This window comes from Ictalurus punctatus, chromosome 16 (assembly GCF_001660625.3).
Source record: "Ictalurus punctatus breed USDA103 chromosome 16, Coco_2.0, whole genome shotgun sequence".
Taxonomy (NCBI): domain Eukaryota; kingdom Metazoa; phylum Chordata; class Actinopteri; order Siluriformes; family Ictaluridae; genus Ictalurus; species Ictalurus punctatus.
The window spans coordinates 6219126-6245419 of record NC_030431.2 but is presented as its reverse complement, the minus strand read 5'-3'; the positions used below and the strand labels follow the sequence as shown (position 1 = coordinate 6245419).

Genomic DNA, 26294 nt, shown 5'->3' with positions numbered 1-26294 from the left:
TTTTACTATAAAGAAAGGCTTATTGTTCCTAAGCTGAGTATATTCTGGCTGGAGTACCAACACAACCTCATACTGTAACGGTCATACACATACACAAACCCACACCCACACCCATCAGCAACACGCACACACACGCACACACACACCTGTTTTGGCTGCCTTCAGGCCAATTCTCAACACTAGTTCTTGCATGCTGTGTTTTGTGTCACAGCCCTATAACATTTTGAGCAGAATGACGCCACAACGTAGTAATGAAGAACAGAGTCCGTTCTTGCGTAGTGTGCTCCTTAATCCTTCATCATTTCCCCACAAACCTTACAGTTGCAGTATTTTGATTAGGCCTGTTAGTGCCAACAGATGGCATACAGAGAATACAAATGTTGCTAAAACAAGGTACGCTGACATATTAATGTATTAAAGGACATGAATAAATCAAAACATTAGGGGAAGAGCTGAAAAATGCTTGCCCTCTTAATTACCCTCTATTGATTTTTTCATTATAGCATTTCACCTACTGCACAAATCATATTAATGTTTACTTCTGTTTTTCACTGAAACTCACCTGAAAGGTTTTTTGTACACTCATGTACACTCTTAACTAAAAAAAAAAAAAAAAAAGGTTCATTCTTGAACACTAAATGGCTGTATATTGTTGTCCATCTTAGGAAACCATTAACGACTCTCCCAAGTGGACAAATTTGAAAATGGGATATTCATGTTGTAGTGTGGACTGAGAAAACAGACATATGGTGTATTTTTAGTCACGTGACACAGTCATGTGATCCATTCAACTCCAAACAAACAAGCTGGTGAATGATGTACTGCAGTTGTTGTGGCTGCTATCCAGTCTGATAGCGTTGTTAAAGATTAATGTCACTTTATACAAACTTCAGATAGCACTTTTAAATAAATGCTTGACGTATGCCAGGTAAAGCTTTTTAAGTTTTTATGCATGCACAGTATAGTGATGTAAGCATTTTCAGATGTTTCAGTGTGGACGAGCAATTTTTGAAAACAGTGTAGACGGAGAGCGCTTTAAAATGAAAATGCAGTTTTCAGATCTATCCAGATTCTGTTTTCAGATATATCCAGGAAAATCAGTGGTCATTTTAATAAATTGCAAGCTCCTCCAAATATTTTGGAGGTTGCTTGATTTTGCTTTCATTTCTGCAATCGTGAAATTGCAAAATCCTGGAGGGACTGATTATAGCGTGTTTAACAACAGACATTGTCACAAAGGATTTACAGAACTCCAGATATACATCTAAATTTGTCCCCAATGAGCAAGCCAGAGGCCACAGTGGCAAGGAAAAACTCACTGAGACATCATGAGGAAGAAACCTTGCAAGGAACCAAACTCAAACGGGAACTCATCCTCATCTGGGTGCCATGTGCAATTATGAGTCATTACTCATCCACAGCTCTATACTACAGGTCCATCCATCCTCTACCGCTTACTCCTTACTCCTTTTCAGGGTCACGGGGAACCTGGAGCCTATCCCAGGCTATACTACAGGTCATTTTTTAAAAATATGATTAGAGTTTTACCTTTAAGTCTATAGTATCAACTATCCACTGTTCAATGTCTACAAGAGTGAGTTTTCCTATGAGAGGGTTTCTGCTTCAGAAAGCTAAGAACAATTAACTATCCAAAAGAACCCTGCACACTTGAAATGTAAATCAGGAGGACTTGAACAGTACAGGGGCTTGCGACTTGATTTAGTCACAATGTAAATAAGACAAATTAAGAACGAACCTTTTCTAGTGTATATGAAGTCGGATTATTCTACCATGTTTGTCACTGCTATCCTAAAAAGCCGAGCACACTTGCACAGTGTTGTGTGTAGGCATGTGCTCTCAATTATTCGACAACAGAATGCCATTAAAATTATTTTCTGACCACTGTTTGACTAGTATAACTGATTGCAGGCGCTAAAGCATGTTACAGACCTCTAAAACACTTATGGGCTTGTCTGAAGCTTGAAAATCTTGTAACCATTATGTTAATATATACAGCTACATTCCCATAATACTTTTCAGGCTCAGTAATGAAATAACGTTTTGTGAGTGTGTGTGTCGTGTGTAGCTCAGTGGATGGTTTTTATCCAGGCACTGCATGATATGGTTTGATGTCACCTGAAAACTAGTTTCAATGGAAATCAATAGTTTGGTGCAATTTGGTGAAACTGTAAACTATGCGCAGGAGTGAACAAATCAGTAAATTAGGGCTATTAACTTTTAAATTCATAGTGGACACGTTGGTTTGACAGCTAGAAAATAAAACTCTACTCCTTATTGATGCACACAAAACAAAAAATTGGTATTTAGACTACTGTATAAACTTACTTAGTCAAACTTAGTACTTCACAGTGGTGCTTCAACCTCGATGTTAATCGTTAATAATTTCCCGTATTCAAGCAATATCGCATGAGCAAGAGTGCATTTATACTGCGGGCTTGTGCTTGAGGCGAATCACAGCCGCACTGATATTCAGTATAACCGCACGATTGTGATTCCAAAGAAGCTATACGCACTTTATAGCACGTCAACTAACTCTCTAGCTATCTCAGATTGATTTGTACATTCCCGTTAAAGGTGTTTCCGTTAAAATTGTTCTCCATTCTTCCTTTCCATCTTCATCTGACAAGCTTTCATTTTAAGCCAAAAGTTATATTCCTGGAAATTATCGTTTTCCATGTCTGCTGCTGCTGATGATGTTAACACTACTGTAGTAACCGTTTTGAACTAGGAAGTGGAATTTTACATGGCAAACACGGACAAGCGGAGTGATACACGCAGTGAAACGTCCCAGTGCGGTTATAGGAAATATACGCGCTCTTGGAATGCCGCTCGACCACCAAATTAGTGGACCAGCTGTTGTATAATTTGTATTAATACACTTAACTAGTTAACTAACTTGCCATACATTAATACATTACATTAGCTATCATTTTTAGCAAGTATATAATATAGTGTGTATGTACATTTAAACTTGCCCAAACTGAGCATGAAACATATAAACAGGGGGCAGTTATAGCTCAGTGGTTAAGACGTTGGACTTCTGATCGGAAGGTCAGGTGTTCAAAGCCCAGCACTTCTAAGCTGACACTGTTGGGTCCTTGAGCAAGGCCCTTAACCATCAACTGCTCAGATAAATGTAAGTCACTCTGGGTAAAGGCATCTGCCAAATGCTGTAAATGTAAAACTTGAGCCCTACTGTACTTTTTTTTTTTTTGAACAAGCAGTAATCCACCTGCTTTCATATGAAACCTCAGAAGGAGTCTGACGCAATGGAGATATTTGATCCGATCCTCCCAGCCTGGAGGAACCGGGTAAAGATGAGGGCCGTATCTGCAGGCTATAGCTCATTACATCAAAGCAGCAGGATGTGGATACACCAGTCCGGAGAGAAGTTAACTCCACCCTGCAGTGTGTAAACAGTGTCTACATTAACAGCAGCTTCACGCATGCTAGAAATCATTGGTTAACCTTCCATTTACCTCCAACTAACTGGTTCTTCTTCGTATGACAGATTTAGTACAGAATGTGTTTTGCAAACAGCTGTATCTTGAGCTCAAGGAATGCTGACCGTGACAAAATCATGTTTTCCCAGCAATTGTATGGAAAGTGCTTTATGTATATGTGGAAATGTCCAGTTAACACTCTAAGTGCTTGGCTTTGTTTAGGGCCATGTGTTATGTGGTTGACTCTGGTGTGCCACCCTTATTCTGTTTGTCTAGTCTTAAAGGAAGCAAACACAACAGATCCTTCAACAAGTGTATAAGGTTATGCTGGGCTACAGGTACACCTGTGTAGCCCCATTAGCGTAAGTCACAGGCTTACTTCAGTCTAGTAACCTCAGCAAGCACTCCTGCCGTCTTTGATTCATTGAGCTTTCTGCGTCTAACATAAACAGTCTATTTTCTATAACACGGCTTTCGTCGCTGAAGTGACCACAAGAGGGCTTTGCTGCTTATACAATGTTACCGATTAGACCCTTGTTCACCACAGAGAAACAACATGATACATATGGAGTGTTAGAATGAGATGATGATGAGCATGAGATGGATATAGTATCTATGTGGTGGATTTCTGAGAAGATTGGAGTGGAGTCATTTTTTAATTCAGATGTGTAATACTCAGTTTGACCAAACAACAAACTTCCTAAAGCAACTCCGGTGTCATCATGGTGCATTTCATAGCAGACTATAACGTACATTCCGGACCAGTGGGTATCAAATAATGTTCATTCTTCTGAATATTTCATGTGACAGTATTACTGAATTAACACCGCCTATGCTGGAGGTTAGATGTGATGAGAAGAGACACACCACCTCATTTGATGTCTACTAATATAGGCAGCATGGGCCTCCCCCCGACTATGATTTTTATTACAAATCTCCAGGTAAATGTATGAGTGTCGTGTCTGGCCAGGGTTGTGTGGTGTTATGATCTGAATCACATCCATTGTTTTTCTTCATTTTATTTTTCATACGAAGTTGCACTCACCATATCCACGAATGCCTCCTGAGTGGGAAATTATTGACGTGCATCATTTTCTGGTCCCGTCCTGTGTAAATACAGCCAGTCTTCATTTAAGCCGAGGCAAATAGCTCTTTTTGCATAAATAAATTTTTTTTTAAAAATTTAAAAACTCAAACAGGCCTAGAGAATGTCATTATTCCCACTCCTTACATACTTTCTCTTAAATCCTTTTCACAGACATGGTGATTGTTAGTACATGTTCTAATCCATTGTGGAGTCCTGAATAAACTCCATAACAGAGTTATAAGGCAATAAAATAAGCATGTCCACACTTAAGGATGTAAAATCCGTCATCAAAAGAAAAGGGATGCTAAAAGAAACACAGCTCGGACACCCATGTAAGAGTGAGTCCAAACAGCAACCAAAGCGTGCTAAAGGAGTCATCACTTTCTGGCTATTTTGCACAGGATTCTCCCGGAAAAGATGTCAAACTCATCCCATTGTGAAGTCCCAGCACTGCCCTTCATCATTCCCATACGCTGTCCTTCTGCTGTCGTCCAAACGAAAGGTGTCATTTTAGATTGGAAGCTGCATGCTTGTGCATCCAGGAAGCCTCCGGAGGCACAAAGTTCCTTCGTTTACGCTGTCCTGCAATGCGCTGGGATGCCATAGAGCAAAACAACAGGGCAGGTCCCACTCAGACAATCCTCAAGCGGTAGAAATGCATCAAGAGTGAACGGAGTCTGCCTGCTCCACTCATGAACAGCACAGCGTAAGCTATTGATCCTCTTAGCGCAGATAGCACTGATTAATTCAGCCTTGTTTGTTAAAGGATGGGAGCCTTAGGGAAGACAGAGGAAACAGTGCAGCGGCAGGACCGAAGAACAGAAATGGGGGGGTGGCTGGTAATCTGTCATCGCAAGGCTGCCTGCGTTGCTTTGTCCTCTTGGAAGCCCATGTGTTCCAGCTGTCATGCCCGGTGCGACTGCAGAGCCTGTTAGAGCAGGCACACAAAGCGCTTTGTCTCTCACCTCCTAGCACGTGCTAATCCAACATACTCTAACTCATGTTACAGTGAGGTACCTCCCAGCGCTCTTCCCTTTCTATACTCTAAACATGGGGCAATCCTAACTCCACTCACTCTGTTTGAGCCGCGCTGCAGAGCCGGCTCTAGGCTGCAGTGTGTTTCGGTTTGTGTGTGTGTGTGTGTGTGTGGGAAAGACTGTGCGACTGGATGTCTGAGTGTAAACGTCAAGGGGCCCCACGAGGGAGGTTCTGGCAGGCCAACGTTACAGAGAAACTAACGGCTTAACAGTTAGAAAAGCCTGTTTTTGCCAGGAAATCTGGTTAAGCTAGAAGACAAAGGACGTGGGTCATGGAAGGCAGACATAACAAAAACGACATGAGTCTGAATCGACTACAGGAAGTGAATCTAATATGCTGTGATCTTGTGTTATAGGCGTCATTTCTCCGTGCTGAGGTGATTTCTTTTTTCTGATCAATGAATGAGTGTTTTTCAAGTACGTTTTCATCCCTGTCCCTTCCCTACATGCCCCAGAGTCGAATCATTTGTTGCTTTGTGTGCCTTGTGAAACCAAACTAAAATTCGTAAACACCCCGTGTCCACACTGTCACGCCTTTACATCTAAATCAGTACAGCAGCTTCCAACGACTTTATAGGATTAAGGTTTTTTTTTTTTTTTTTTTTTTTTTTTTTTTTTTTTTTTTAAATGCCACCAAATCTTGCTTCATGAAGGTGTGAACTTTGACACATGGCGTGTTGAGGCAGTGGAAAGCAGATTAAAATGGGGTTAATCAAATCCTTTGGCTTCAGACAAAGAACAACATTTTTACTTGACTACCAAATTCAAATCACATGATACCAGCATGGATTGTGGATATTATGTTGGCAAGCAAATAGACAATACACACTGGATGAGGCGTCAGCCGCTTTATATAGCATGTTATATGAGTATTGGTGCAGTCATTGCACTCACATCAAGCACTCGATGTATCTCAGCCCCCTGACGGTCTGCAAATACTGCAATGTCATCACAACAGAACAACAGAGGATGTCAAAACCCAACTGCTCTCCACACTGTGTTCACACTTTTGGACAAGGATGAAGCCATAGCACGTTCAAAGCTGCACGACTATACAGCTCTGTTTCTAGATCTCGATCTTCCTAATTAGAACGACAAGACTGTGATCGGTGTAAGGGTCATACATTTATTTATTTTTTAAAGTAATACTTCTCTCTGAATATTAACAAAACTGAAAAAATTATAGTGGATTACAGAACATCAGGATACACACACCTAACATCAACAGAACTGAAGTGGAAATTACGACTAGGAGAATTAATTTAAATATTGAAATACTACTTACCTAAGCAATAAAACACTTACAGACATGCTGTTATAAAGAAAATAACCAAGGTCTGGTTCATGTAATACCATTATACCACCCTGAAGTTGATTATTTTCCTCTAAACGTGCATTTTATTCCCCTTGTTTGCCAACAACATTATATTTCTATTTATTAAACCACAACAGTTACAGTTACGTTGTGGAACATCAGCTATAAACAGTCGTACCTTCACCAGCCTCTGTTCTGTTTACCATAAAACCACAAAGTCCTCCATCCTGGTATCAGAAAACTTAAAGTTACAGCTTTACCTCTGACTGTTACAGAGCACTGACACTGGAGATGCTAAATAAACATCAAACACACACACACACACACACACACAAACCCTCACCTTAAAAACCATTACACGTTTAAATCAGTTTACATAGCACATCCACCTGTCAATAAGCGGTTATTATGGAAACGATAACGTATTATAGACTGTACCTGAGAATTCAATATAGCTACAGTATGGGAAAATTATTCAAATTGACTAATATTCGAAAGCGAAAATTGACACGATGTTTACTTGATGTAAGATAGTTTGCCTCGCACATCCGGGGTTGGGGGTTTGATTCTTGCCTCCACCCTGTGTGAGCAGTTTGCATGTTCTCCCCTTGCCTCGGGGGTTTACTCCAGGTACTCCGGTTTCCTCCCCCAGTCCAAAGACATGTGTTATAGGCTGATTGGCATCTCTAAAATTGTCCGTAGTGTGTGAATGGGTGTGTGAATGTGTGAACAATGGGCTCTAATAATCTAACTCCACACATTAAGAAATCCACTGTGTTAAAATATCTTGAGATAAACAGAATTAACAGCACATGTGGATTTAACTCTCTTATAACCTTGTGATAGAGTCCCCCTGTTGGAGGTCCTTATCTAACATGTACCAGTGGGATCGTGTTTACTTATGAACACCTCTGAGCTGCTCAGCCACTGGGTGTAAATGTCACAACAGGTTTGCTGCAGTCGAGTGAGCGTCTGATGCCCGGAGCCATGTCAGATCACTGTGAACATAGTAAACAAACACTGAACAGCCTGCAGAGCAATGCTCATTTAGAAATGCTCCTTTATTCCATTGCATCTTACATTTTACTTAGCTGCCAAGATGTATTGTAAGACCAGGAAGAAAGAGATTTGTCATATGACTGGGCAACACCTCCTGTAGGTTAACAATTCTAAGGAATTCCTACAAACAGGTTTTGCACAATTACCAAGATGTTTGATCAGGAAATGAGAAATGTTTTTATCTAAGATGTCTCATATAAAGACATTACTGAGTACTTTTATGTCCATTTAATCATCACGCATCCTTAGCCTTAAGTCTTGGCTTGCTGTTCAATAGGATTAGTCCAGGCAAGATCCCAAACCATAATATCAGCCGGAATACATACGTTTAAAACAAATCCGATATCTTGAGACGCCTAATCACATACATTTTTGTGCTGAATATGTACTTGTGACGATTCTCCATTTGGACACTGATATGCTTTCACAGTCATCTGTAAAACTGAATGTTTATTTGAGGACTTGATTGTGGAATTTCCACTAATGCACTGAATGCATTTTCAACACAAAAAGGATCTTAAGGTTAGAAAGTTAGACACTATTCTCACATGACTGAATCCTTCCGGATGAGATCAGGTTTCTCACAGAAGTTGAATCATGTAACATTAACATGTTGTGACAGGGTTACTGTATACCATCCCAACCAGAAATTCAGTTAGAGAAGACACTATCAGTTGCTCCTGGCCTTCGTGTGTAGTCACTCTGGGGTGAAACGGAATAAGATAACGAGGACAGCATTTCCTCCCAAAGGCCCAAAGGGCTCTATCTTCTCCTGCCCTGACCCCAGATGGCTTGAACATGGCTTCCCTATTACCACACTCTTGGCAGCAAGTAACCTCGTTGATAATAAACTCTAAACAAATAACTGCTGAAATGTCTACATTTTGCCTGAGTTCTTGAAATCGTCTGTATTTGTTTTCTATTTATTTCCCATGTCCAAAATATCTAAAGCTTGCTAACATTACTTACAATCATGATGATATTCACAACCCCTGGTGTTCAATCTAGGAATTTTCTCAAAGTTCTACTCAGCAGTGTTTATAGTAAGTGCATACAAACATGCAAAATATAAGGGATTCTTTATTTTCTTTACATTTCATACATAACACACACTAAACTGTGTTAAAGGCTTTTGATCAGCCTGTTTATTCTACATAATGCAGGTCTTTGTAGACTTATTTCGGGCACTAAGCCCTGTGGACCTCCCATAGCACTTTGGTGACCTCAGCACAGTGCGAATCTATGATGATGAGTCCTTGAGTCCATATGGGTTTTAAAATGGAGAATGGAATATTAGACAAACTTGAAGAGAGATGATAAACTAAATGAGAAACTATTCATTAGAACACATGTTAGTATATTCATTAAAAAAAAAAAAGTCTTCAATAGAATTTAGTGATTACAGGATAGAAATAATCTTGGAAATTACACAGAATTAGTAAACATGTTACACTTTAGCAGGTTAAAGCTGCTGAATGTAAGACTTTTGGAATTTCACCTTCTCCATGTAACAACAGCTGATTGGGATCCATATGCGGGTTTATTAACAAACAGCGAATACACAGAGTAGTCAGGCATGAGCAGAGGTATCAGCAGATTCAAATGGAGGCAATAGGCTGTAATCAGTAAAGTCCATCAGAACACAGCAGGTTAATCTTGGAGAAACCAACATAATAGCATTCAGCAACAAGCATGAGGCAAACGAGACGTGGCAAGGAGTGAGCAAACAAACGGGGTTTAGATAGTTTCTATGATGAGGCACAGGTGAGCTTGTAATCAGTTCCTGGTTGCAGCCTTTTGGGTAATGTAGTCCTGGTGTTTCTTGGGTAATGTGGTCCCGTGTTAGAACTAGTGCAAGCGAGGAATTTTCCCTGGCGTTCCTGACAGAGCCCCCACCCCTCTCCTGTGGCTCCTGATGCGAGGATGTTTCCGACGGTGGGGTCTCGCTCGAGGGGCCGGGCTCTCTGGGTGCATCCTGTGGAACTCTGTGATGAGGGTGGGGCCGAGGATATCATCCACGTTGTCCCAGGACTTCTCCTCTAGGCCGTACCCCTCCCAGTCTACCAGTTATTGGATCTGGCGTCCGCACCGTCTGGAGTTTAGCAGGTCTCGCACTTAGTATGCCTCCTCGCCATACACGATCACGGGTGAGGGGCCTGGGTCACCGCCTTCCACCTCCTCCCTCGAACCACTGGCAGGTTTCAGCAGTGAGACATGAAAAGTGGGAGAGATAGGGTAATTAGCAGGCAATTGGAGGCGATATGAGACTGGATTGATTCTTCTGTGGATTTAGAAGGGACCCACATACCTGGGACTGAGTTTCTTGCAGGGTAAGTGAAGACAAAGGTCCCTGGTGGAGAACAGTGGACAAGATGGCGCCAGTGTACATGGCTTGCTGTCTGTCTCTGTCACACAGTCTGTTTAATACCATGCTGTATGTCTTATTTGTGACTTGGTTAATACATGACTCTACCTCTGCACTAATCTATGATCATCATACACTTTTAAACATTCAAAGCTCTTATGAGAAGTATGTTACAGAAGAACGAGGAGATCTTCGGCTTTCTTAGACCGCACCGCGCCTTAATATTCCAACATGGTTCCAATGAGGGCCCTGGCCCACATTGCTGAAGAAATGGTGTCGCCGTGGAAATTCTGGTAAAATCTGGTAAAACTGAAGACGCCTAGTTTTGCTCCCGAGATTGCCACGATCGCTAGAGGCGATGCGATGCGGTGGAGAAGTGGCCGAGTGCTGTGTGGGCACTGGGAGAGCGTGGTGACTCGGTGTATTTGACCCATTGAGCCAGCAAGGTCTGTGGTGGCGAGTCTTCGGCGTCCACTATATTTCCACTGAAATGGCTGGCTGGTTTTCACTGCTGCCATGACGCATCGTTGGAGGAGTGTAAACCTTCTATCAGGTTGGCCTTGATAAATGTTCGTTCTTTGAAAAATAAGACCTTTATTTTAAATGTGTTCATTAAAGCTCGGAACTTAGACATTCTATTTATTACCGAGACCTGGTTGAACGTTGGTGATATGGATGCTCTTGGGAAACTGGAAAGGGAGGTAGACTGGTTTCTGTTTTCAAGGACACTTTTACATGCACCCGTCTCAATTTCTAACATTTCCTACGCTTTGAACTTCAAGCCTTTGAAATGCAGATGCCGAGCCCTGTGCTCTGTGCTGTTATTTATCGGCCACTAATACCAAATAAAGACTTTATTTCAGAGTTTTGTTCCTTCCTAGGGGACGTGGTACTGAAATATGACAAAGTATTAGTGCTGGGAGATTTTACAATTCATGTTTGTTGTCCATCAAGCTCTTTGTCTAGAGACTTTTTGAACCTTATAGACTCTTTAGGCTTTCAGCAAATGGCTAATGGCTCTCATCATTCCCATGGTCACACATTGGATTTGATTCTGCCTCATGGTCTACCAGACAGCGACATTATCATAGATGAATTTGTGTTAGCTGATCATAATCCCATTCTTTTTACTGTTGCCTTTCCCTGTCAGTGAAAGAAACTCTGCCCTGCAAAGCGTTGGGTGCGATTGATTAATTCAGAGACTCAAATACAAGTCAATGTGACTTTTACGGAAACATTGCAGTGTTTAGAATTAGACTTTTTTACACCTCATCTTGGTGTGGAGGAATCTGTTCATGTTTTTAACTTACATTGTTCTAAAACATGTTATCGCTCCTTTGAAGCAGGTAAATATAATGCATAAATCAGCCCTGTGGTTTAATAAGAATATTCGTTCCCTAAGACAGGTATGTACAAGATGGGAACAAAAATGGAAAAAAGATAAGTTACAAATTTCTTAAGAAATGCTAAGAGATTCTTTGTCTAAATTCCAAAGGGCTGTAAGAACTGCTAGATCGAGGTACTTTGTAGATTTTATTGAGAAAAATCATCTATTCTCGATGATAGATTCTTTTATTAATTCTAGATTAGAGGTGGTTGGAGACCTGTCCTTTGATTTATTTGAACACTTCTTAAATTTTTTGTATGTACGAAATAACATTCAGATGTACGAAATAACATTAGTCATTATTGGTATACTGCTGCACAGCAATTTGTATCTGGTGTTACTTTCTCACATTTTGAGCCAATCTCTTGTTCTACCAGTACTAACATTGCACTTAAACTAAAGTCTACAAGTTCTTTTCAATATAATGTTGTGACTCATTTGTTAAAACAAGTTTTCAAAACAGTTGGCCAATTAATTACAGTGTCTGTAATTAATAAGAGTGCTTTCAGGGGTTGTGCCCGACTACTGCAAACATGCAGTGGTTCGGCCCCTTCTGAAGAAATCAAACTTGGATAAGGGTGTTAGCTAATTTTAGACCAATCTCAAAACTTCCATTCCTGGCTACAATTCTGGAGAAGATCTGACGACAGCATTTGACACGACTGACAATCATATTCTTATATCTCATCTTGAAACGTGTGTGTTTGTGTAAATGCCCTAAGTTGGATTAAGTCATACTTTCAATTTTATTTGATTACACTGTACAGCACTGTGGTCAACTATGTTGTTTTATTATGTGCTTTATAAATAAAATTAGATTGGATTGGATTGCTTGAGAACTGGCACCCTGTCCAGGGTGTACCCTGCCTCGTGCCCGATGCTTCCTGGGATAGGCTCCAGGTTCCCCGTGACCCTGAAAAGGAGTAAGCGGTAGCAGATAGATGGATGCATTGGTTGAGAGCCACACCCACTGCCCTGGAGCGTAGTTGGGACTGGGATGACGATGGCGGTCAGCTTGGGCTTTACCCCTGTTGATGGCTCGTTGTAGGTGAACGTGCACTTGGCTCCACACTGTCTCACTGCGTCGGAACCAGTCATCCACAGCAGATACTTCGTACAGTTCCCTGGACCAAGGAAACAGAGGAGGTTCGAACCCTAGAACACAGTGAAAGTGCATTAACTGTGTGGATGGTTTGAGGACTGACTTTTGTGCATACTCTGCCCAGGGGAGAAAGCGGCTCCAGTCTAATTGGTTCTGTTGACAGTAAATACGAAGGAATTTGGTAAGTTCTTGGTTTAGTCATTCCGTTTGACCATTGGATTGGGGATGATAACCTGAAGTGAGGCTCATATTGACATTGAGAAGTCAAAAGGCCATAGTAGCGAAAAGGTGTTCTGGTTTCAAGAGCAGATGGGAGCTTTGATAATGTTATTAGCCGGCATGCCTTAGAGAATCGATCAGTGATGGTCAGTTTGGTGGTGTTACCTTGAGAAACTGGTAGGTCAGTGATTAAGTTATTGGAAATGTGGGACCATGGGCGACATGGTATGTGTTTCAGTTATAACACTCCTGCGGATGGTTGTTTGGGGGTTTTGGCTGTGGCGCAGGTGTGGCAGGCATTTATGAAGGTGGTGATATCTGACTGTAACATTTCTCACGAGAACCAGTTTCTTAGAAATCACACTGTGGAGGCAATTCCTGGGTGGCCCGAACTTGCGGATGAGGGCACCAACTGGATTACTTTTTCTCTTAGACTTGGTGGAACAAACGTTTCACTGGGGGGGTCTTGTGCATGGGCCTGGGTGATTTCAGACATGATGTCCCACTGGATAGGAGCTAGGATCAGAGAGATGATGAGTTCTGGGAAAGGATTCTGAGTCGTGGAGTTATATTGGCGTACAGGGCATTGGCGTTCTTAGAGCCTGGGCGATAAGTGATTGAGAAGTTGAATTGAGTGAAGAATAGTGCCCATCTGGTTTGTCTGGTGTTTAGTCTCTTGGCTGAGAGCAAGTATTCAAGATTATGGTGGTCGGTTAGTACCAGGAATTAGTATCTGGCCCCCTCTAGCCAGTGTCGCCACACTTCGAACAGCGCCTTCATGGCCAACAGTTCATGGTTGCCCACATCGTAGTTTCATTCTGTGGGGGAGAGTTTATGGAAGTATTAAGTGCACGGTAATTGTTTAGGCAGATTACCTTGGTGTTGAGACAGGATGGCGCCGGTGTTAAAGGCGTCCACTTCTACCGTGTAGGGTGTATCGGGGTCAGGGTGATGCAGAACAGGTGCGGATGTGTATCGTGTTCTTAGTTCTTCAAAGGCTTGGATAGTGTTGGCAGACCAGCAGAGCTTGGTTTTACCCTCTTTTATCATGGAGGTGAGTAGGGCTGGGACCCTGCTGAAATGCCTATTAAATCTCCTGTAGAAGTTGGTGAATCCTAAGAAATATTGTAGCTCCATTACCGTGGTGGGCTGAAGCCACTTTAGGATTGCCTGTACCTTGGCATGTCTCTGAACATGTCATTTATGAAGGACTGGAATTCCGCTGGACTGTTAGCCAACCCAAACGGCATTACAAGGTACTCACAGTCACCGCTGCTGGTGCAGAAGGCCGTCTTTCACTCATCCCCTTCTCGGATGCGAATGAGGTTGTAGGCGCTGCGGAGATCGAGCCTGGTGTAGAACTTAGCAGTCCTCAGCTGTTCCAAGGTTGCTGGTACTAAGGACAGAGGGTATCTGAATTTGACTGTGATGTCATGTAGGCCATGATAGTCAATACAAGGATGAAGGCCCACCCCCTCTGAAGCCCTTGACTAGTTCTTCTTCAATGTGCACATAGCTTTAGCCTCAGGCTCTGACAGCAGAAAGATTCTCCCTCTAGGTGGTGTGGTGCCAGGTAATAACTCAATGGCACAGTTGCTTGGTCAATGTGAGGGTAATTGGGAGTTCTTGGTTTCACTGAAGGCATCGATCAGGTCTGCATACACAGGGGGTACGGGTGGTGCTGTATGCGACTCCTCAGACACAAACGTAGTTCTCACAGCTATAGGGAGGATAGGTTTGAGGCATTTAGATGAGCAGGTGGCGTCGCATCATGTGATCTGTCCCTTCTGCCAATCTTTGGGTTGTGGTTCTGCAGCCAGTGTAAGCCGAGTGGCTGGGCGATTGGGTGAGCGGAAAAAAAAAGAGGCAAGTTGTTTTGAAGTGTAGTGCTCCAACTTGTAGAACGAGATCAAAGGTGATGTATTGTACGTGGCCGGTCCCCAGGGGGCATCCATCTACCACCGCCACTGCCAAAGGAGAGTCGCAAGGGATTAGTGGTATCTTATGCTGCCAGGCTAGGTTTTCATCAATAAATCTGCCTGCTGCCCCAGAGCCTACCAAGGCCTTAGTGGTGATGGATTTAGACAGAACAGAATAGTCAGGCTTGACTGGCACTACAATACATGTCATTGTTAGGAACTCGATACACTCACCCTGTACAGACATAGCTGGTTCCTAATGCTGCGCTCATGCTCTTCCACAGAGAGCTGGGTTTGTTTGACTTGTATGAGTTCGGTGTCATCACAGGGCTGCTGCAAATAGTTAAGAGGGCTGGGCACTTGCACCAGTCTCCTGGAACAAATGAGATTGTTACTGCAAATGGCCAGCTCTATGAACTGATCCAGGGCCCTGCCTTTGTTGCGGCAGGCCAGTTCGGATTGAACATTGGCATTTAATCCTTGGCGGAACAGTAGTTTTAAGGTATCCTCCACTTATACAGAGCGAATTCTGCTGCTATATGACGTCCTTGCGGGAGCGGGAGCAGCTGTTCTCTGCCACTCTTTCCCCCTCCAAGTGCTTGAATACCTCTCTCAGCCATTGTATGAAATCACTGAAGGTGGTACGGTTTGGCCCCAGGTTGCCCCAGACTGCCATGGCCCAGTCCAACACCTTCCCCATAAGCAGCGAGCACACAAAGGCGATCTTGCTTTCCTCAGTGGGACACAGCATTGGCTGTTGTGCTATGAATATGGAGCACTGCATGAGAAAATCCTTACATTTGGTTGGGGTACCGTCCAATTTTTCAGGAAAAGCTAAGCCTTGATTGACAGTCACTGTAATTTGAGGCAGTACAACAAGTATCTGACTTGCCAGCGTTGCGACGAGTGCGGCTTCCGGTGTGGGCTGAAGGAGACTCTCGGATCTCACTAGCTCTTCTGTTAGCGTGGTGAATCGGCTTAGTTGTTGTTGATGAGTCGCCAGCACAGTCGCTTAAGCGGACAGTTTGTTAGAGAGGTACATGATAGCTGCTGGATTGGTACTTGGCAAAGTCTTCTGTAACGACGACTCAGGACGATTGGGATCCATGTGCGGGTTTATTAACAAACAGCGAATGCACAGAGTAATCAGGCATAAGTAGAGATATCAGCAGATTTAATGGCAGGCAATAGGCACTAATCAGTAAAGTCCACCAGGATATACATCAGGTTAATCATGGAGAAAACAACATAGGAAATAATAGCATTCAGAGATATGCACGAGGCAAACGAGACTTCGCAATAAGTGAGCAAACAAACAAACAGGGTTTAGATAGTCTCTGTGATGAGGCACAGGTGAGCTTGTAATCAGTTCCTGGTTGCAGCCTCTTGGGTAATGTAGTCCTGGTGGTTCTTGGGTAATGTGGTCCCGTGTTAGATCTCGGTTGAGTGAGATCTCCGGTCGTCTTTAGAGGAATTTTCCCTGGCGTTCGTGACACTCTGCTAGCTATAGCAAACTAATTGCAGAAGAACATTTGATGATGTGGGTTGTGCATTTGTCCACTGCAAAGATAAATTTCAGAGCTGCGAGTTGAAAAAGTAAATACACAATGTTTCACCAATATTACAGAAGTATTATGAGAATAAAAATAAATTTCATTATGAACATCAATGTGACTGCCACACTCAGGACCAGATGAAAAAACAAAACCCCACTGGAGATGGCTCAGAGACTGATAGAGCTGGCCCACTAACTCCAGCATAAAGAATGAAATGATCACCTCTGGTCACTTCCAGTGTGTGTATTTTTACTGACCTGTGTTTGGTCATGTATTTTATACTCTAATCTGTCCATTTTGTTCTTCAGCCTGTCACGTTAACCTCAAGCTTGAGACATGAGCCAACATGAGCAGATGCTCTGGATGACTCAACAGAGGTTGAAATAGAATAATATAGAAACATACACACACCTTCTGTTAGTCATTATCTATTTTCAGTTCTCTAGCTGAACAACTTCAGAACTGGGTAAAGAAACAAACTTCTATCATTCACTAGTTTCCCTTTCTTTACACTCTCATTCTTACTCTCTCCTCTACGTGGCTGCAGCTTCTGCCAGTCAGTATGTAGCTGGCCTTCTTTCATGCCTCAATTTGGCACATGATGACGCTGAACAAATCTGAACAAGTGTATGACATATGTGTATAAATTTCAAACTTATTCTGATCTGACACCCATGACACAGTGCTAACTGTTACTATTACATCACTGAAAATCTCAGATTCACTCAGGAACATCAGACTATAGAGTACTTTCTTAGCAATGTTTTTTTTAACTGAAAAATCTATATCTTTCGTACAATACCTTTAAATTAATTTGAATGTTTAGGTGTATTAAAGTATGCAAGTAGACAGCCACAAATACTGTTTAACCTGGCTATGTCAGTTATTAGCTACATGGCATGCATAGCATGGTGATTTCATCTTCTCAAAAGCAGCAATAGTAGATGTCATGCTACTGTCAAGCCACTAGGTGTTAGTATGGAGCTCTATGAGCACCAATATATCAGCTGTTTCATAATGCAAAGGAAGTACCAGCCACCACAACACTAGACTGATTCTCTTCTTTAATATCGAGTAAACTTCCCAAACTACACACTACCATCGAAAATATTTTGTCAGCACACTATTGGTGTCATTACTATTTAGGCACACAACTTAGTGATTATGTACTATTTAGTTACACTATTTAATGAGTGGTATTTGAGTAAACTACAGCTCCATAATGTGACAATTACACATTTGTAATTGCACAATTATCACCTAATTCATTATAAAGAAAACTGAATTAAATAAATATTAATGAAACACTACTGGTTACAGATTAACAAAAACAATGTGTTACATAATATGGCCTTAAAGTAAATAAATACGGCAGCGGCCCAGAGTTATATAATAGAGCACAAGGGGTGTAAAGGCCAACGGAGCGGTGTGTGTCTGTGTGTATATCTGTGTTTTTATATCCTGGTGGGGACACCGTGATAGGAATACCTGTCAGTTTTGACCTAGTGGGGACAAAATAACAACTAAAAGACTCCAAGATTCTTTCTTTTTGCTTACTGAGGTTAAAGTTAGGCTTAGATTTAAGTGTAGACATAACCTTAGGAAATGGAAGGTTCTCACAAAAAACAGTAAGACAAAAAGTGTGTGTGTGTGTGTGTGTGTGTGTGTGTGTGTGTGTGTGCACGTGGTAAGGAACTGTCACCCGCCATTCTCGCTAGATGAAATGGGGAAATGTCAAGCGCTCCCAGGGCAGGTACACAGTGGCGCAGGGATAGAGGTCACATCTCAGCTCATACTGAGCGCTCGAATCCTGACACCAGCCTCTCACTGAGCCCACAAGTGATTGCAATGCACTGCGACATGCAAGTGAATACACCACAGCATATTTGAAACCAAGCAACAACATATTAAAGTAAAGCCACGTTATGTTCTGTTCACTAATTAGCAATGGCCTAAGACGGTGTTCTTTTAATTTTACAGCACAACATATATATTTTTAATAAAAAACTAATATATCTGATGGCAGGATCTTCAGGTGTGTGTACGCAAGAAAAACTGACACTAATGTAACTTCTTTGCTTCATATTTACAGAGACAGGATGTTTATAATAATTGTATTGCTTTATACAGTAAATTAAATAATCATTAAGCAATGTTCATCCATTCATGTAGTAAAATTGACCTCACACTGACCAATATGAACCAATACCTTAATGAACATACTTGTTGTTCTTAACAGGAGAAAATGTAGAACTGACTAAACAGCAAGTGCCAATATTTTCAGTAAGTTCTCAACATTTAGAAATATTCTGCAAATAAATGTATGCTGATTCATGTGGATGTATTTTTACTCATGTTTTTAGGCTGTCCATGCTTATGGTTTATTAATGCTGAAGTTTATCACTTGTTAATATAAGCTAATGCCGTACATACTGTTAATTAAGCCACAGCGCTGTTGCATACTCAAGTGTGATTGGTCAGAAGGTGCTGATTCATTTTCTGACAGTAGTGCCAGCTGTAATTCAAAGCACAGCTTTATATTAATGAGCTTGTTGTAATATGTTCGATGAATTAGTTCTGTAGTAACATGTGGCAAACTGTTGGAAAAATGGCTGTAGTTTAAGAGGAATAAAACACCCTGTCCTTATTATTTTCTTATTACAGCTTGCCCAGTCATGTTTAATTCCTTACTTAAGGGATCATTAATATAAAGTTTTACCATTTTATTATACTATATGTATTATACTAGATAGTACTGATGTTATACGTGATAAACGTAAATGCTCCAGCAAAGTCTTATTTAAACACACTCAATGAACGCTAAAACTAGCCAAAAATTTTAAATATTCAATTGCAAATGGGCTGTAGATTGCTGAAGTACCAACACTCTTGGCTTCCTATGCTGACAATGAAGCACTCCTAAATACTAAAATACATTTAGGATCTTTAAGCCTAAGGAATTTTTGTACATGGCTCTTCTACTTAGGCCTAAGCGTAGGGGTAAAGTTATTGATTTTAAAGAATTTTTGTCACTTAAGATCAAAATTGTTCAATTACAAACTATAAAACAATGGTGATCTTATAAGTGTCATACAGTACATCAATTACACCACACAGAGCACACGTGGTGTTGGACACACAAACCACTAATGCATAATTAACCTTTTGGTATTGTTTATACTCTGCCTCAACTGCTCCTGTGTCCTAGCATGAATAATTAAAGGCAGGACAAAGCCACTAGAGTCACTTGCTTTTAGTTTATTTATTTATTTATTTGTTTGTTTGTTTGTTTGTCTATCAGTGACCAAAATGGACTTCCATCAATCTATCTACCCATTTTCAGTAACCACTTATCATACCCAGGGTCACAGGGAGCCTTGAGCATATCTCAGGGGACTCAGAGTATGAGGCATGGGACACCTGGGACGGGGTGCCAACCCATCGCAGGGCACAATCGCATACATGTTGAATTAACACCCAGAGTGTTCATTTGAGTCCAATGGACTTATATAAACACTGTAAGGTGTAAATTAAACACTCTGGGTGTTAAATCAACACTGATGATTTTGCTGTGTAAGGATAATTAGGAAATGCCAATCAGCCTACAATGCATTTCTTTGGACTGGGGGAGGAAACTGGATTACCCGGAGGAAACCTAGAAGCACAGGGAGAGCATGAAAATTCCGCACACACAGGGCAGAGGCACTAATCGAACCTCCAACCTCGGAGGTGTGAGGCAAGTGTGCTAACCACTATACATATAAACATACATATATAGATACATACATATACACACACACACACACACACACACACACACACACACATATATATATATATATATATATATATATATATATATATATATATATATATATATATATATACATACATATACATACACACACACATACGTTACATGCATTTGACTAAAATGTATATAGTTATTTTTCGGAGGAAAAAAGGTTCTAAATACACTGTCTTGGTAAAACATCCCATAATGAATTATTTTAAAAAAAAATCCCTATACCTATACCATGTGTTAAAGACAGACCCTGTGCTGTCAGCCAAACATTTACAGCACTTACAGGTCAGGGCTTGAATGCTTACATTTCACTGAGACAAGACGCAGACCTGCATGCACACACACTTCTCAACTGCTCATGGATTTCCACCCTGACCACGCACTCATAATGACACAATTCCCAAATCCAGCTTTATTAAAGATAATACAATCTTAATGAAGTTTTGCTTAAGGCTAACACCCTCTCAGGACCATTTAAGACAAATTGGTCTCAGTGGCTCTCAGACAATCAAATATTTCTTAGAGGATACAACATGGCATGTATTTCATTACATGCCATTTATAGCATTCTCAAATCTCATTCATCAGAATGTGTTGATTCATTTTCTATAATAGCAGCTCTGACAGTAGTGCCGGCTGTGATTCAAATCACAGGGATATATTAAAGCACTCACTTGGACACGTTTCAGTTTCTGTGGCAGATGTGCTATATAAACGGATTAAAAATGTTATTTATCAAAAAAGTATACTCATATGGAGGAGATGTTTGTTTAACATTTATGTAAGGAGTCTCCAGTGTCAGTGCTTTGTTATAGTCAGCCGTAATGTTGTTCCTTTAGGTTTTATGCCACAACAAAGTGTAAAGTCTAAGGATTTCATGTTTTGTAGTTTCTCAGTAATAACTTTTTCTTCATGTATAACTGTGATCACAGAAGCTAACTTGTGGATGTTAAAAACATGTAATATAACTATTAATGGTAAAAAGTATGGTGTGGTGTTCTTCAATAAATAAAAATTGTAATTGTTGTCAAATTGAGAAGTTATAAAAGCAATAAAACATGTTAGGACATAAACAACCCATCTTTGATAATTTTCCTGTAACTACATGCCCTGTCATGTCTTATACTTAATAATTTAGACGAGACTTAAGTTTCTCTTTAAAACCCGGAACCCGTTATGAGTGAATTTAAATCAATGAACAAAATTCTTGAGAACCAAAAGCTCTTCTAAAATGTAATTATTTATCACTCAGTATTGTATTTCAGGATGCTCTGTGTACTTGTCTGTATTCTCTATATACTGCTACGTCTGTCTGCTTGGCTGGAAATAACTATGCTGTGCAGTTTATAAGCCTTTTCCCTGTTAACGGTTTCACCCAAGAGTGACCCTTCGGCAAAAACACATTTTCCCAACATTTTCTCCGGGGATGAATCACGCCATTTTCTCCACTTCAAAGGGTATTTATAGCTTTACCACTAACATATGGAACATTCAGAATTCTTCCAGTACAGTTCCTTACATGGATTAATATTAAATCATATCAATAAGAAAAATAAGAAATACCTCATTACATTTTGACATTCGTAAGAAGATGTAACAGAAGAATGCGTGTCAAAAACTTTGAGTAAAATGATGCTGTATGTTCACTAACTGAACTCCTGATGAAATATGAAAAGAAACCAACCACAAATCACTGTCAAAAGACACTGGTTTCAATCAGACGATACTGAAACAACCCTGTGTGAAAATGACTGTGGTCTTTTTACATGGAATTATGAAATTTTACCATGATCATACGATTATTAATGGCTACTGACCCTCAATGACACTATGGCACTAATGCAAGAACTCAGGCTATCAACAAACAGGCTAGACTAGGCAAGGCCAACTCAGTAACCTGAACAATTAAATTCAAACCAGATTATAAAACTGATCATTTCAGTTCTAACATCTGATCCGAATTCGCTTGCGGTTTAAAAACGCTGATCTACATACACCTGTGACTACAGTACATCAAAATTTTTGAAATCTGAATTACTCCGCCATGTTTCAAACCAATTTAAAAAACACTACTGCCATTGTTCTATCCATATAACACTCTAATCTTTGTTGTTCTTACAGTTAACAGACTACAAGACTATTAACAAGGACGATCATCCTGTTCAAAATTTTACACTCCACCTTGGCTCTTAATGTAATTTGTTGTCTCCTTCAGCATCAGTGAATGTTTGCATCTTTTGTAATAGTTGTGTATGAGTCCCGCAATTGTCAGATCTTGTAGCAGAGGAAATATAAATTGGCTTAGTGTGACAACCCGCAAGAACATATACAGGTCAATATGTAGAAATCTTTTAATACAATGTCATACTAATATTATAAACTGGGCTGAAAGGCAATACATTACTTTTAGATCAGCACCTTCTCTGCCCTTGTGACTGTTACACCATCCTGTGCGTCAACATCATGAAATGAAATCTTTTACTCATTAGAACTAACCCACATTCCTCACATTCAGCACCCAGGGATTAGACGTCCAGACACCGGTTTTGAAACCATAATGCGTTTGGTAAAGAAAGCCAGTGGTGCTTACAGCAATTCACACTCTCCAGCTTAACTCGTCTCAGTATCCAGACCATGTTGAGACATGATCTCTTGAAGCAGTTGTTTTGTTTTGCCAAATACTGATCTGCGTGAGTCGTTTTCTGTTACGTCAATATCATCTATGTAGACATTCTTCATAGAGAAGACAACTGGTTTCTGTAAACAGCCGTAGCTGAACTGAGGGGGGATGTCTGTGCACCACCTATCTCTGCACCTGCCTTTTATGACTGTATTGTGCTCCTGTTTTATTGTGTTGCACCATGCTGCTGTACAAACAGCATTTATGTTCAGTCCACTGTATACATGTGTGTGGCTGGCATAACAAAAAAATCTACTTTACTACACAATGTCATCTGGCAGTTTAATCTGATTTTATATAAAATGTCACGGATAGGAGACAGCAATTCCAGTAGTAAGTAGTAAGTTTTTGTTCATACATGCAAATAAGACACGCATACCAAGAAGGATAAGCTGACCGAGCACTCATCCGCTATGCATACAACTCATAAGTAAGTGTTGCTCATGATTTAATCTATATACATTTCACTTCTTGAGATAAGCAATGTCTCTGATTAATATGCTATCTCCTCTGATCAACTCTGTTCAAAAAAGCAGATTTACAGGGACAATACAAATCATGAATAATTATTCATTATAAGTAGTAATTAATACAGAAACTGATGATCACCACAGATTTTCACACATCCAGTGAGATGCAGTTTTGCGGCCAAAAGTGCCTTGTTAATCATAGAGGTCAGAGGAGAAGGGCAAGACTGGTTCGAGCTGACAGGAACGCCTAAATAACCACGCTATACAACTCTGGTGATCAGAAAAACATCTCAGAACACACATACACTTTAAACGCTACTCCAGTGAGCCAAGAACAGGAATCCGGACAGCTAATGATTGGGAAAACGTTGATGTATCTTGTTGTCTGCTGTGACATGCAGATGCTACGGTCAGAATTTAGCATCAACAGCATGGCCCAAGGCTGCTGGTGGTGGTGGAATGGTACGGGGAATGTTTTCTTGGCACACACTGGGATCTTGGCATGCCTTAATGGACACTATTTACCCAATGGCTATGTCACAAAGCACAAGCTGTCTCAAACTGGTTCCATGAAAATGACAATGAGTTCAATCTTCTTCAATGGCCTCCTCAGTCACCAGATCTGAATCCAGTAGAGTACCTTTGGGACGTGGTTGATGAGGAGACTTGCAGCATGTTATGAAATAACAGTTCACATGTAACAAGACATTTGAACTAGAATATCAGTAGAATATTTGAGGTGGGAGAAATTTTATTGTAGGAATGAGATATAAAAAAAAATCAACTGCAATGTTTTTGCATTTCGTTATGTTCAAAGATGAACATGTAAGAAAAAAGTCATTCTCTTATAGTGGGCCCCTGCATATATATATATATTTTTTTTTCTTCTGTGATTTTGTCTGCTCCATGGGAATTGGGTTTTAAACTGCATTACAATAATCATGTGAGAAAGGTCCTACAATGTGCCACTGTCCTGAAAAAGCTAACATGAAATACAGCGTGAAATGACACGGCTTTGACTTCTTGCCCTTATGCAAGTCAACTTAACAGCTTGGTATTAAATAAAACTGAATTACAAAGCTCATAGCACTTTAAATAATGAGATATCTTATCTACAATCAAAAGTAATCAGGTTCTGCTTGTTGTACAAGGATATGTAAATAAGGAAAATGAATGGCAGTTTCAGTAAGGACATTGTTGAGAACTCTAACGATGTGGTTCAGTAACTCTTAAACTGGCACGGAATAGGACATGTTCGCTGGATTTATAGCCTCAAGGCAAATATTAGCAAATCAAGAGCATTTGGTCTCCCTGATGAATTGGCCTGTATTTACAACTCATTTTACAAATAGCTTTGGGGTAAACCGCACCCCATAGCATTCAGTTTCACACAAGGAACACCAATTTATAGAAAGACACAATGGAAAACAAATGCAGGGATGTATTTGCTGCTTGACATCATTTGTCCAGGCTCATTATGTTGAGTTTGTTAGTGCACTCACTTTGGACAAAATCACATACACTATAGGGCCAAAAGTTTGTGGACACTTGACCATATCACTCATATGCTCTTGGTTAACATCCCATTCCAGATTTAGTCCCCCTTTGCTGTTATAATAACCTCCAGTCTTCTGGGAAGGTTTTCCACTAGATTTTGGAGTGTGGCTGTGGAGATTTGTGCTCATTCAACCACAAGAGCATTAGTGAGATCAGGATATTGAGGAGGTCTGGGGTGTAGTCGGCGTTCCAGTTCATCAACCTGTTCAGTGGGGTTGAGATCAGGGTTTTGTACAGGTCACTCGAGTTCTTCCACCCCAGCCTTGGTAAACCATGTCTTCATGGAGCTCGTTTTGTGCATATCTTAGTTCCAGTGAATGGAAACTGTAAAGCAGCATACAAAGACATTCTAGACAATTGTGTGTTTCCAACTTTGTGGCAGCAATTTGGAGAAGAACCACACATGGGTGTGAAGGTCAAGTGTCCACAAACTTTCACCCATATAGTGTATTTAGTGTATATTATACACCCAGCTGTTACTTCATACTCTTTTGAATGTGTTATTGCAACTCCTTTAAAAACACCAATATAACAGTTAAAGATTGTTTCCCCATATAGCCCTTTAAAAGGTTAAAAGCCCTTTACTTGAAGCAAGGAGTCGAAATCAAAATAAACCATGTGTATTGTTGCACTGTAAATTGGCTTATGTACTATAGGTACTACAATCTGTACACACTACAGAAGATAAATAATCAGTACTAGTAAAAAATGTTGCAATACTTTACCAAGACTAATTGATACAACAGCAAATTGATCCACCACATCAGTAACTTACCTAAAAGAGAAAAAAAGGACAGAAAGAGGTTGTGAATAATATGAACTGTGGCATTTTATTTTTGAAAATGAACAACAGTCACACAGGTTGGATCGGCGCTTTTAGCTGAAAAGCAATTTCTAGTGGTTGTGAAATGGCTTCGATTAATCTGCTGCATTAAAGTGTTAAAACTCCACGCCTGCTCAGGCTCTCCATGGTAAAGTGCTGAGTCACTGCGGACAGCTGGACCGTATTCAAAAATTATAATAAAAAATACATGCAACAATCTTTTAAACTCGACAGCGCTGTCTACGTCTACCTCCACCCCCCACAGTAAGCTCTATTTATAATGTGTTACTATCAGAACCAGGCTCTACATCCAAAATCCCCCACACACGCAATAATGTTGAGAACTTGTGAAAGCAGTAATTGACATGATGGGCGTGGGAGGTTTTCGTCGTCAAATAAAAAGTTCGCTTCATTGCTCTGGGTATGGTTTTGGTATGTATAATAAAGTC

The 26294-nt window shown here is 40.6% G+C and overlaps 1 protein-coding gene across 6 annotated transcripts in view; it reads right to left on the bottom strand.

The window, feature by feature from the left end:
• The window catches only part of LOC108276982 (cAMP-specific 3',5'-cyclic phosphodiesterase 4D), a 194572-nt gene that overhangs the window by 63264 nt on the left and 105014 nt on the right, over window positions 1-26294 (bottom strand). The window contains exons 1-2 of one of the 6 annotated variants that reach the window (XM_017489210.3): window positions 4700-7665; window positions 4510-4570 (exon numbers count right to left, since the gene is read on the bottom strand). The exons of 4 other annotated variants lie outside the window; for them this stretch is intronic. In XM_017489210.3, coding sequence (XP_017344699.1) covers window positions 4510-4556 — 47 coding nt within the window. In that variant the 5' untranslated portion in view covers window positions 4557-4570; window positions 4700-7665. Of the gene's footprint in view, window positions 1-4509; window positions 7666-26294 lie in introns of those variants that run through there. One more of the 6 variants, XM_017489208.3, reaches the window with a different exon arrangement.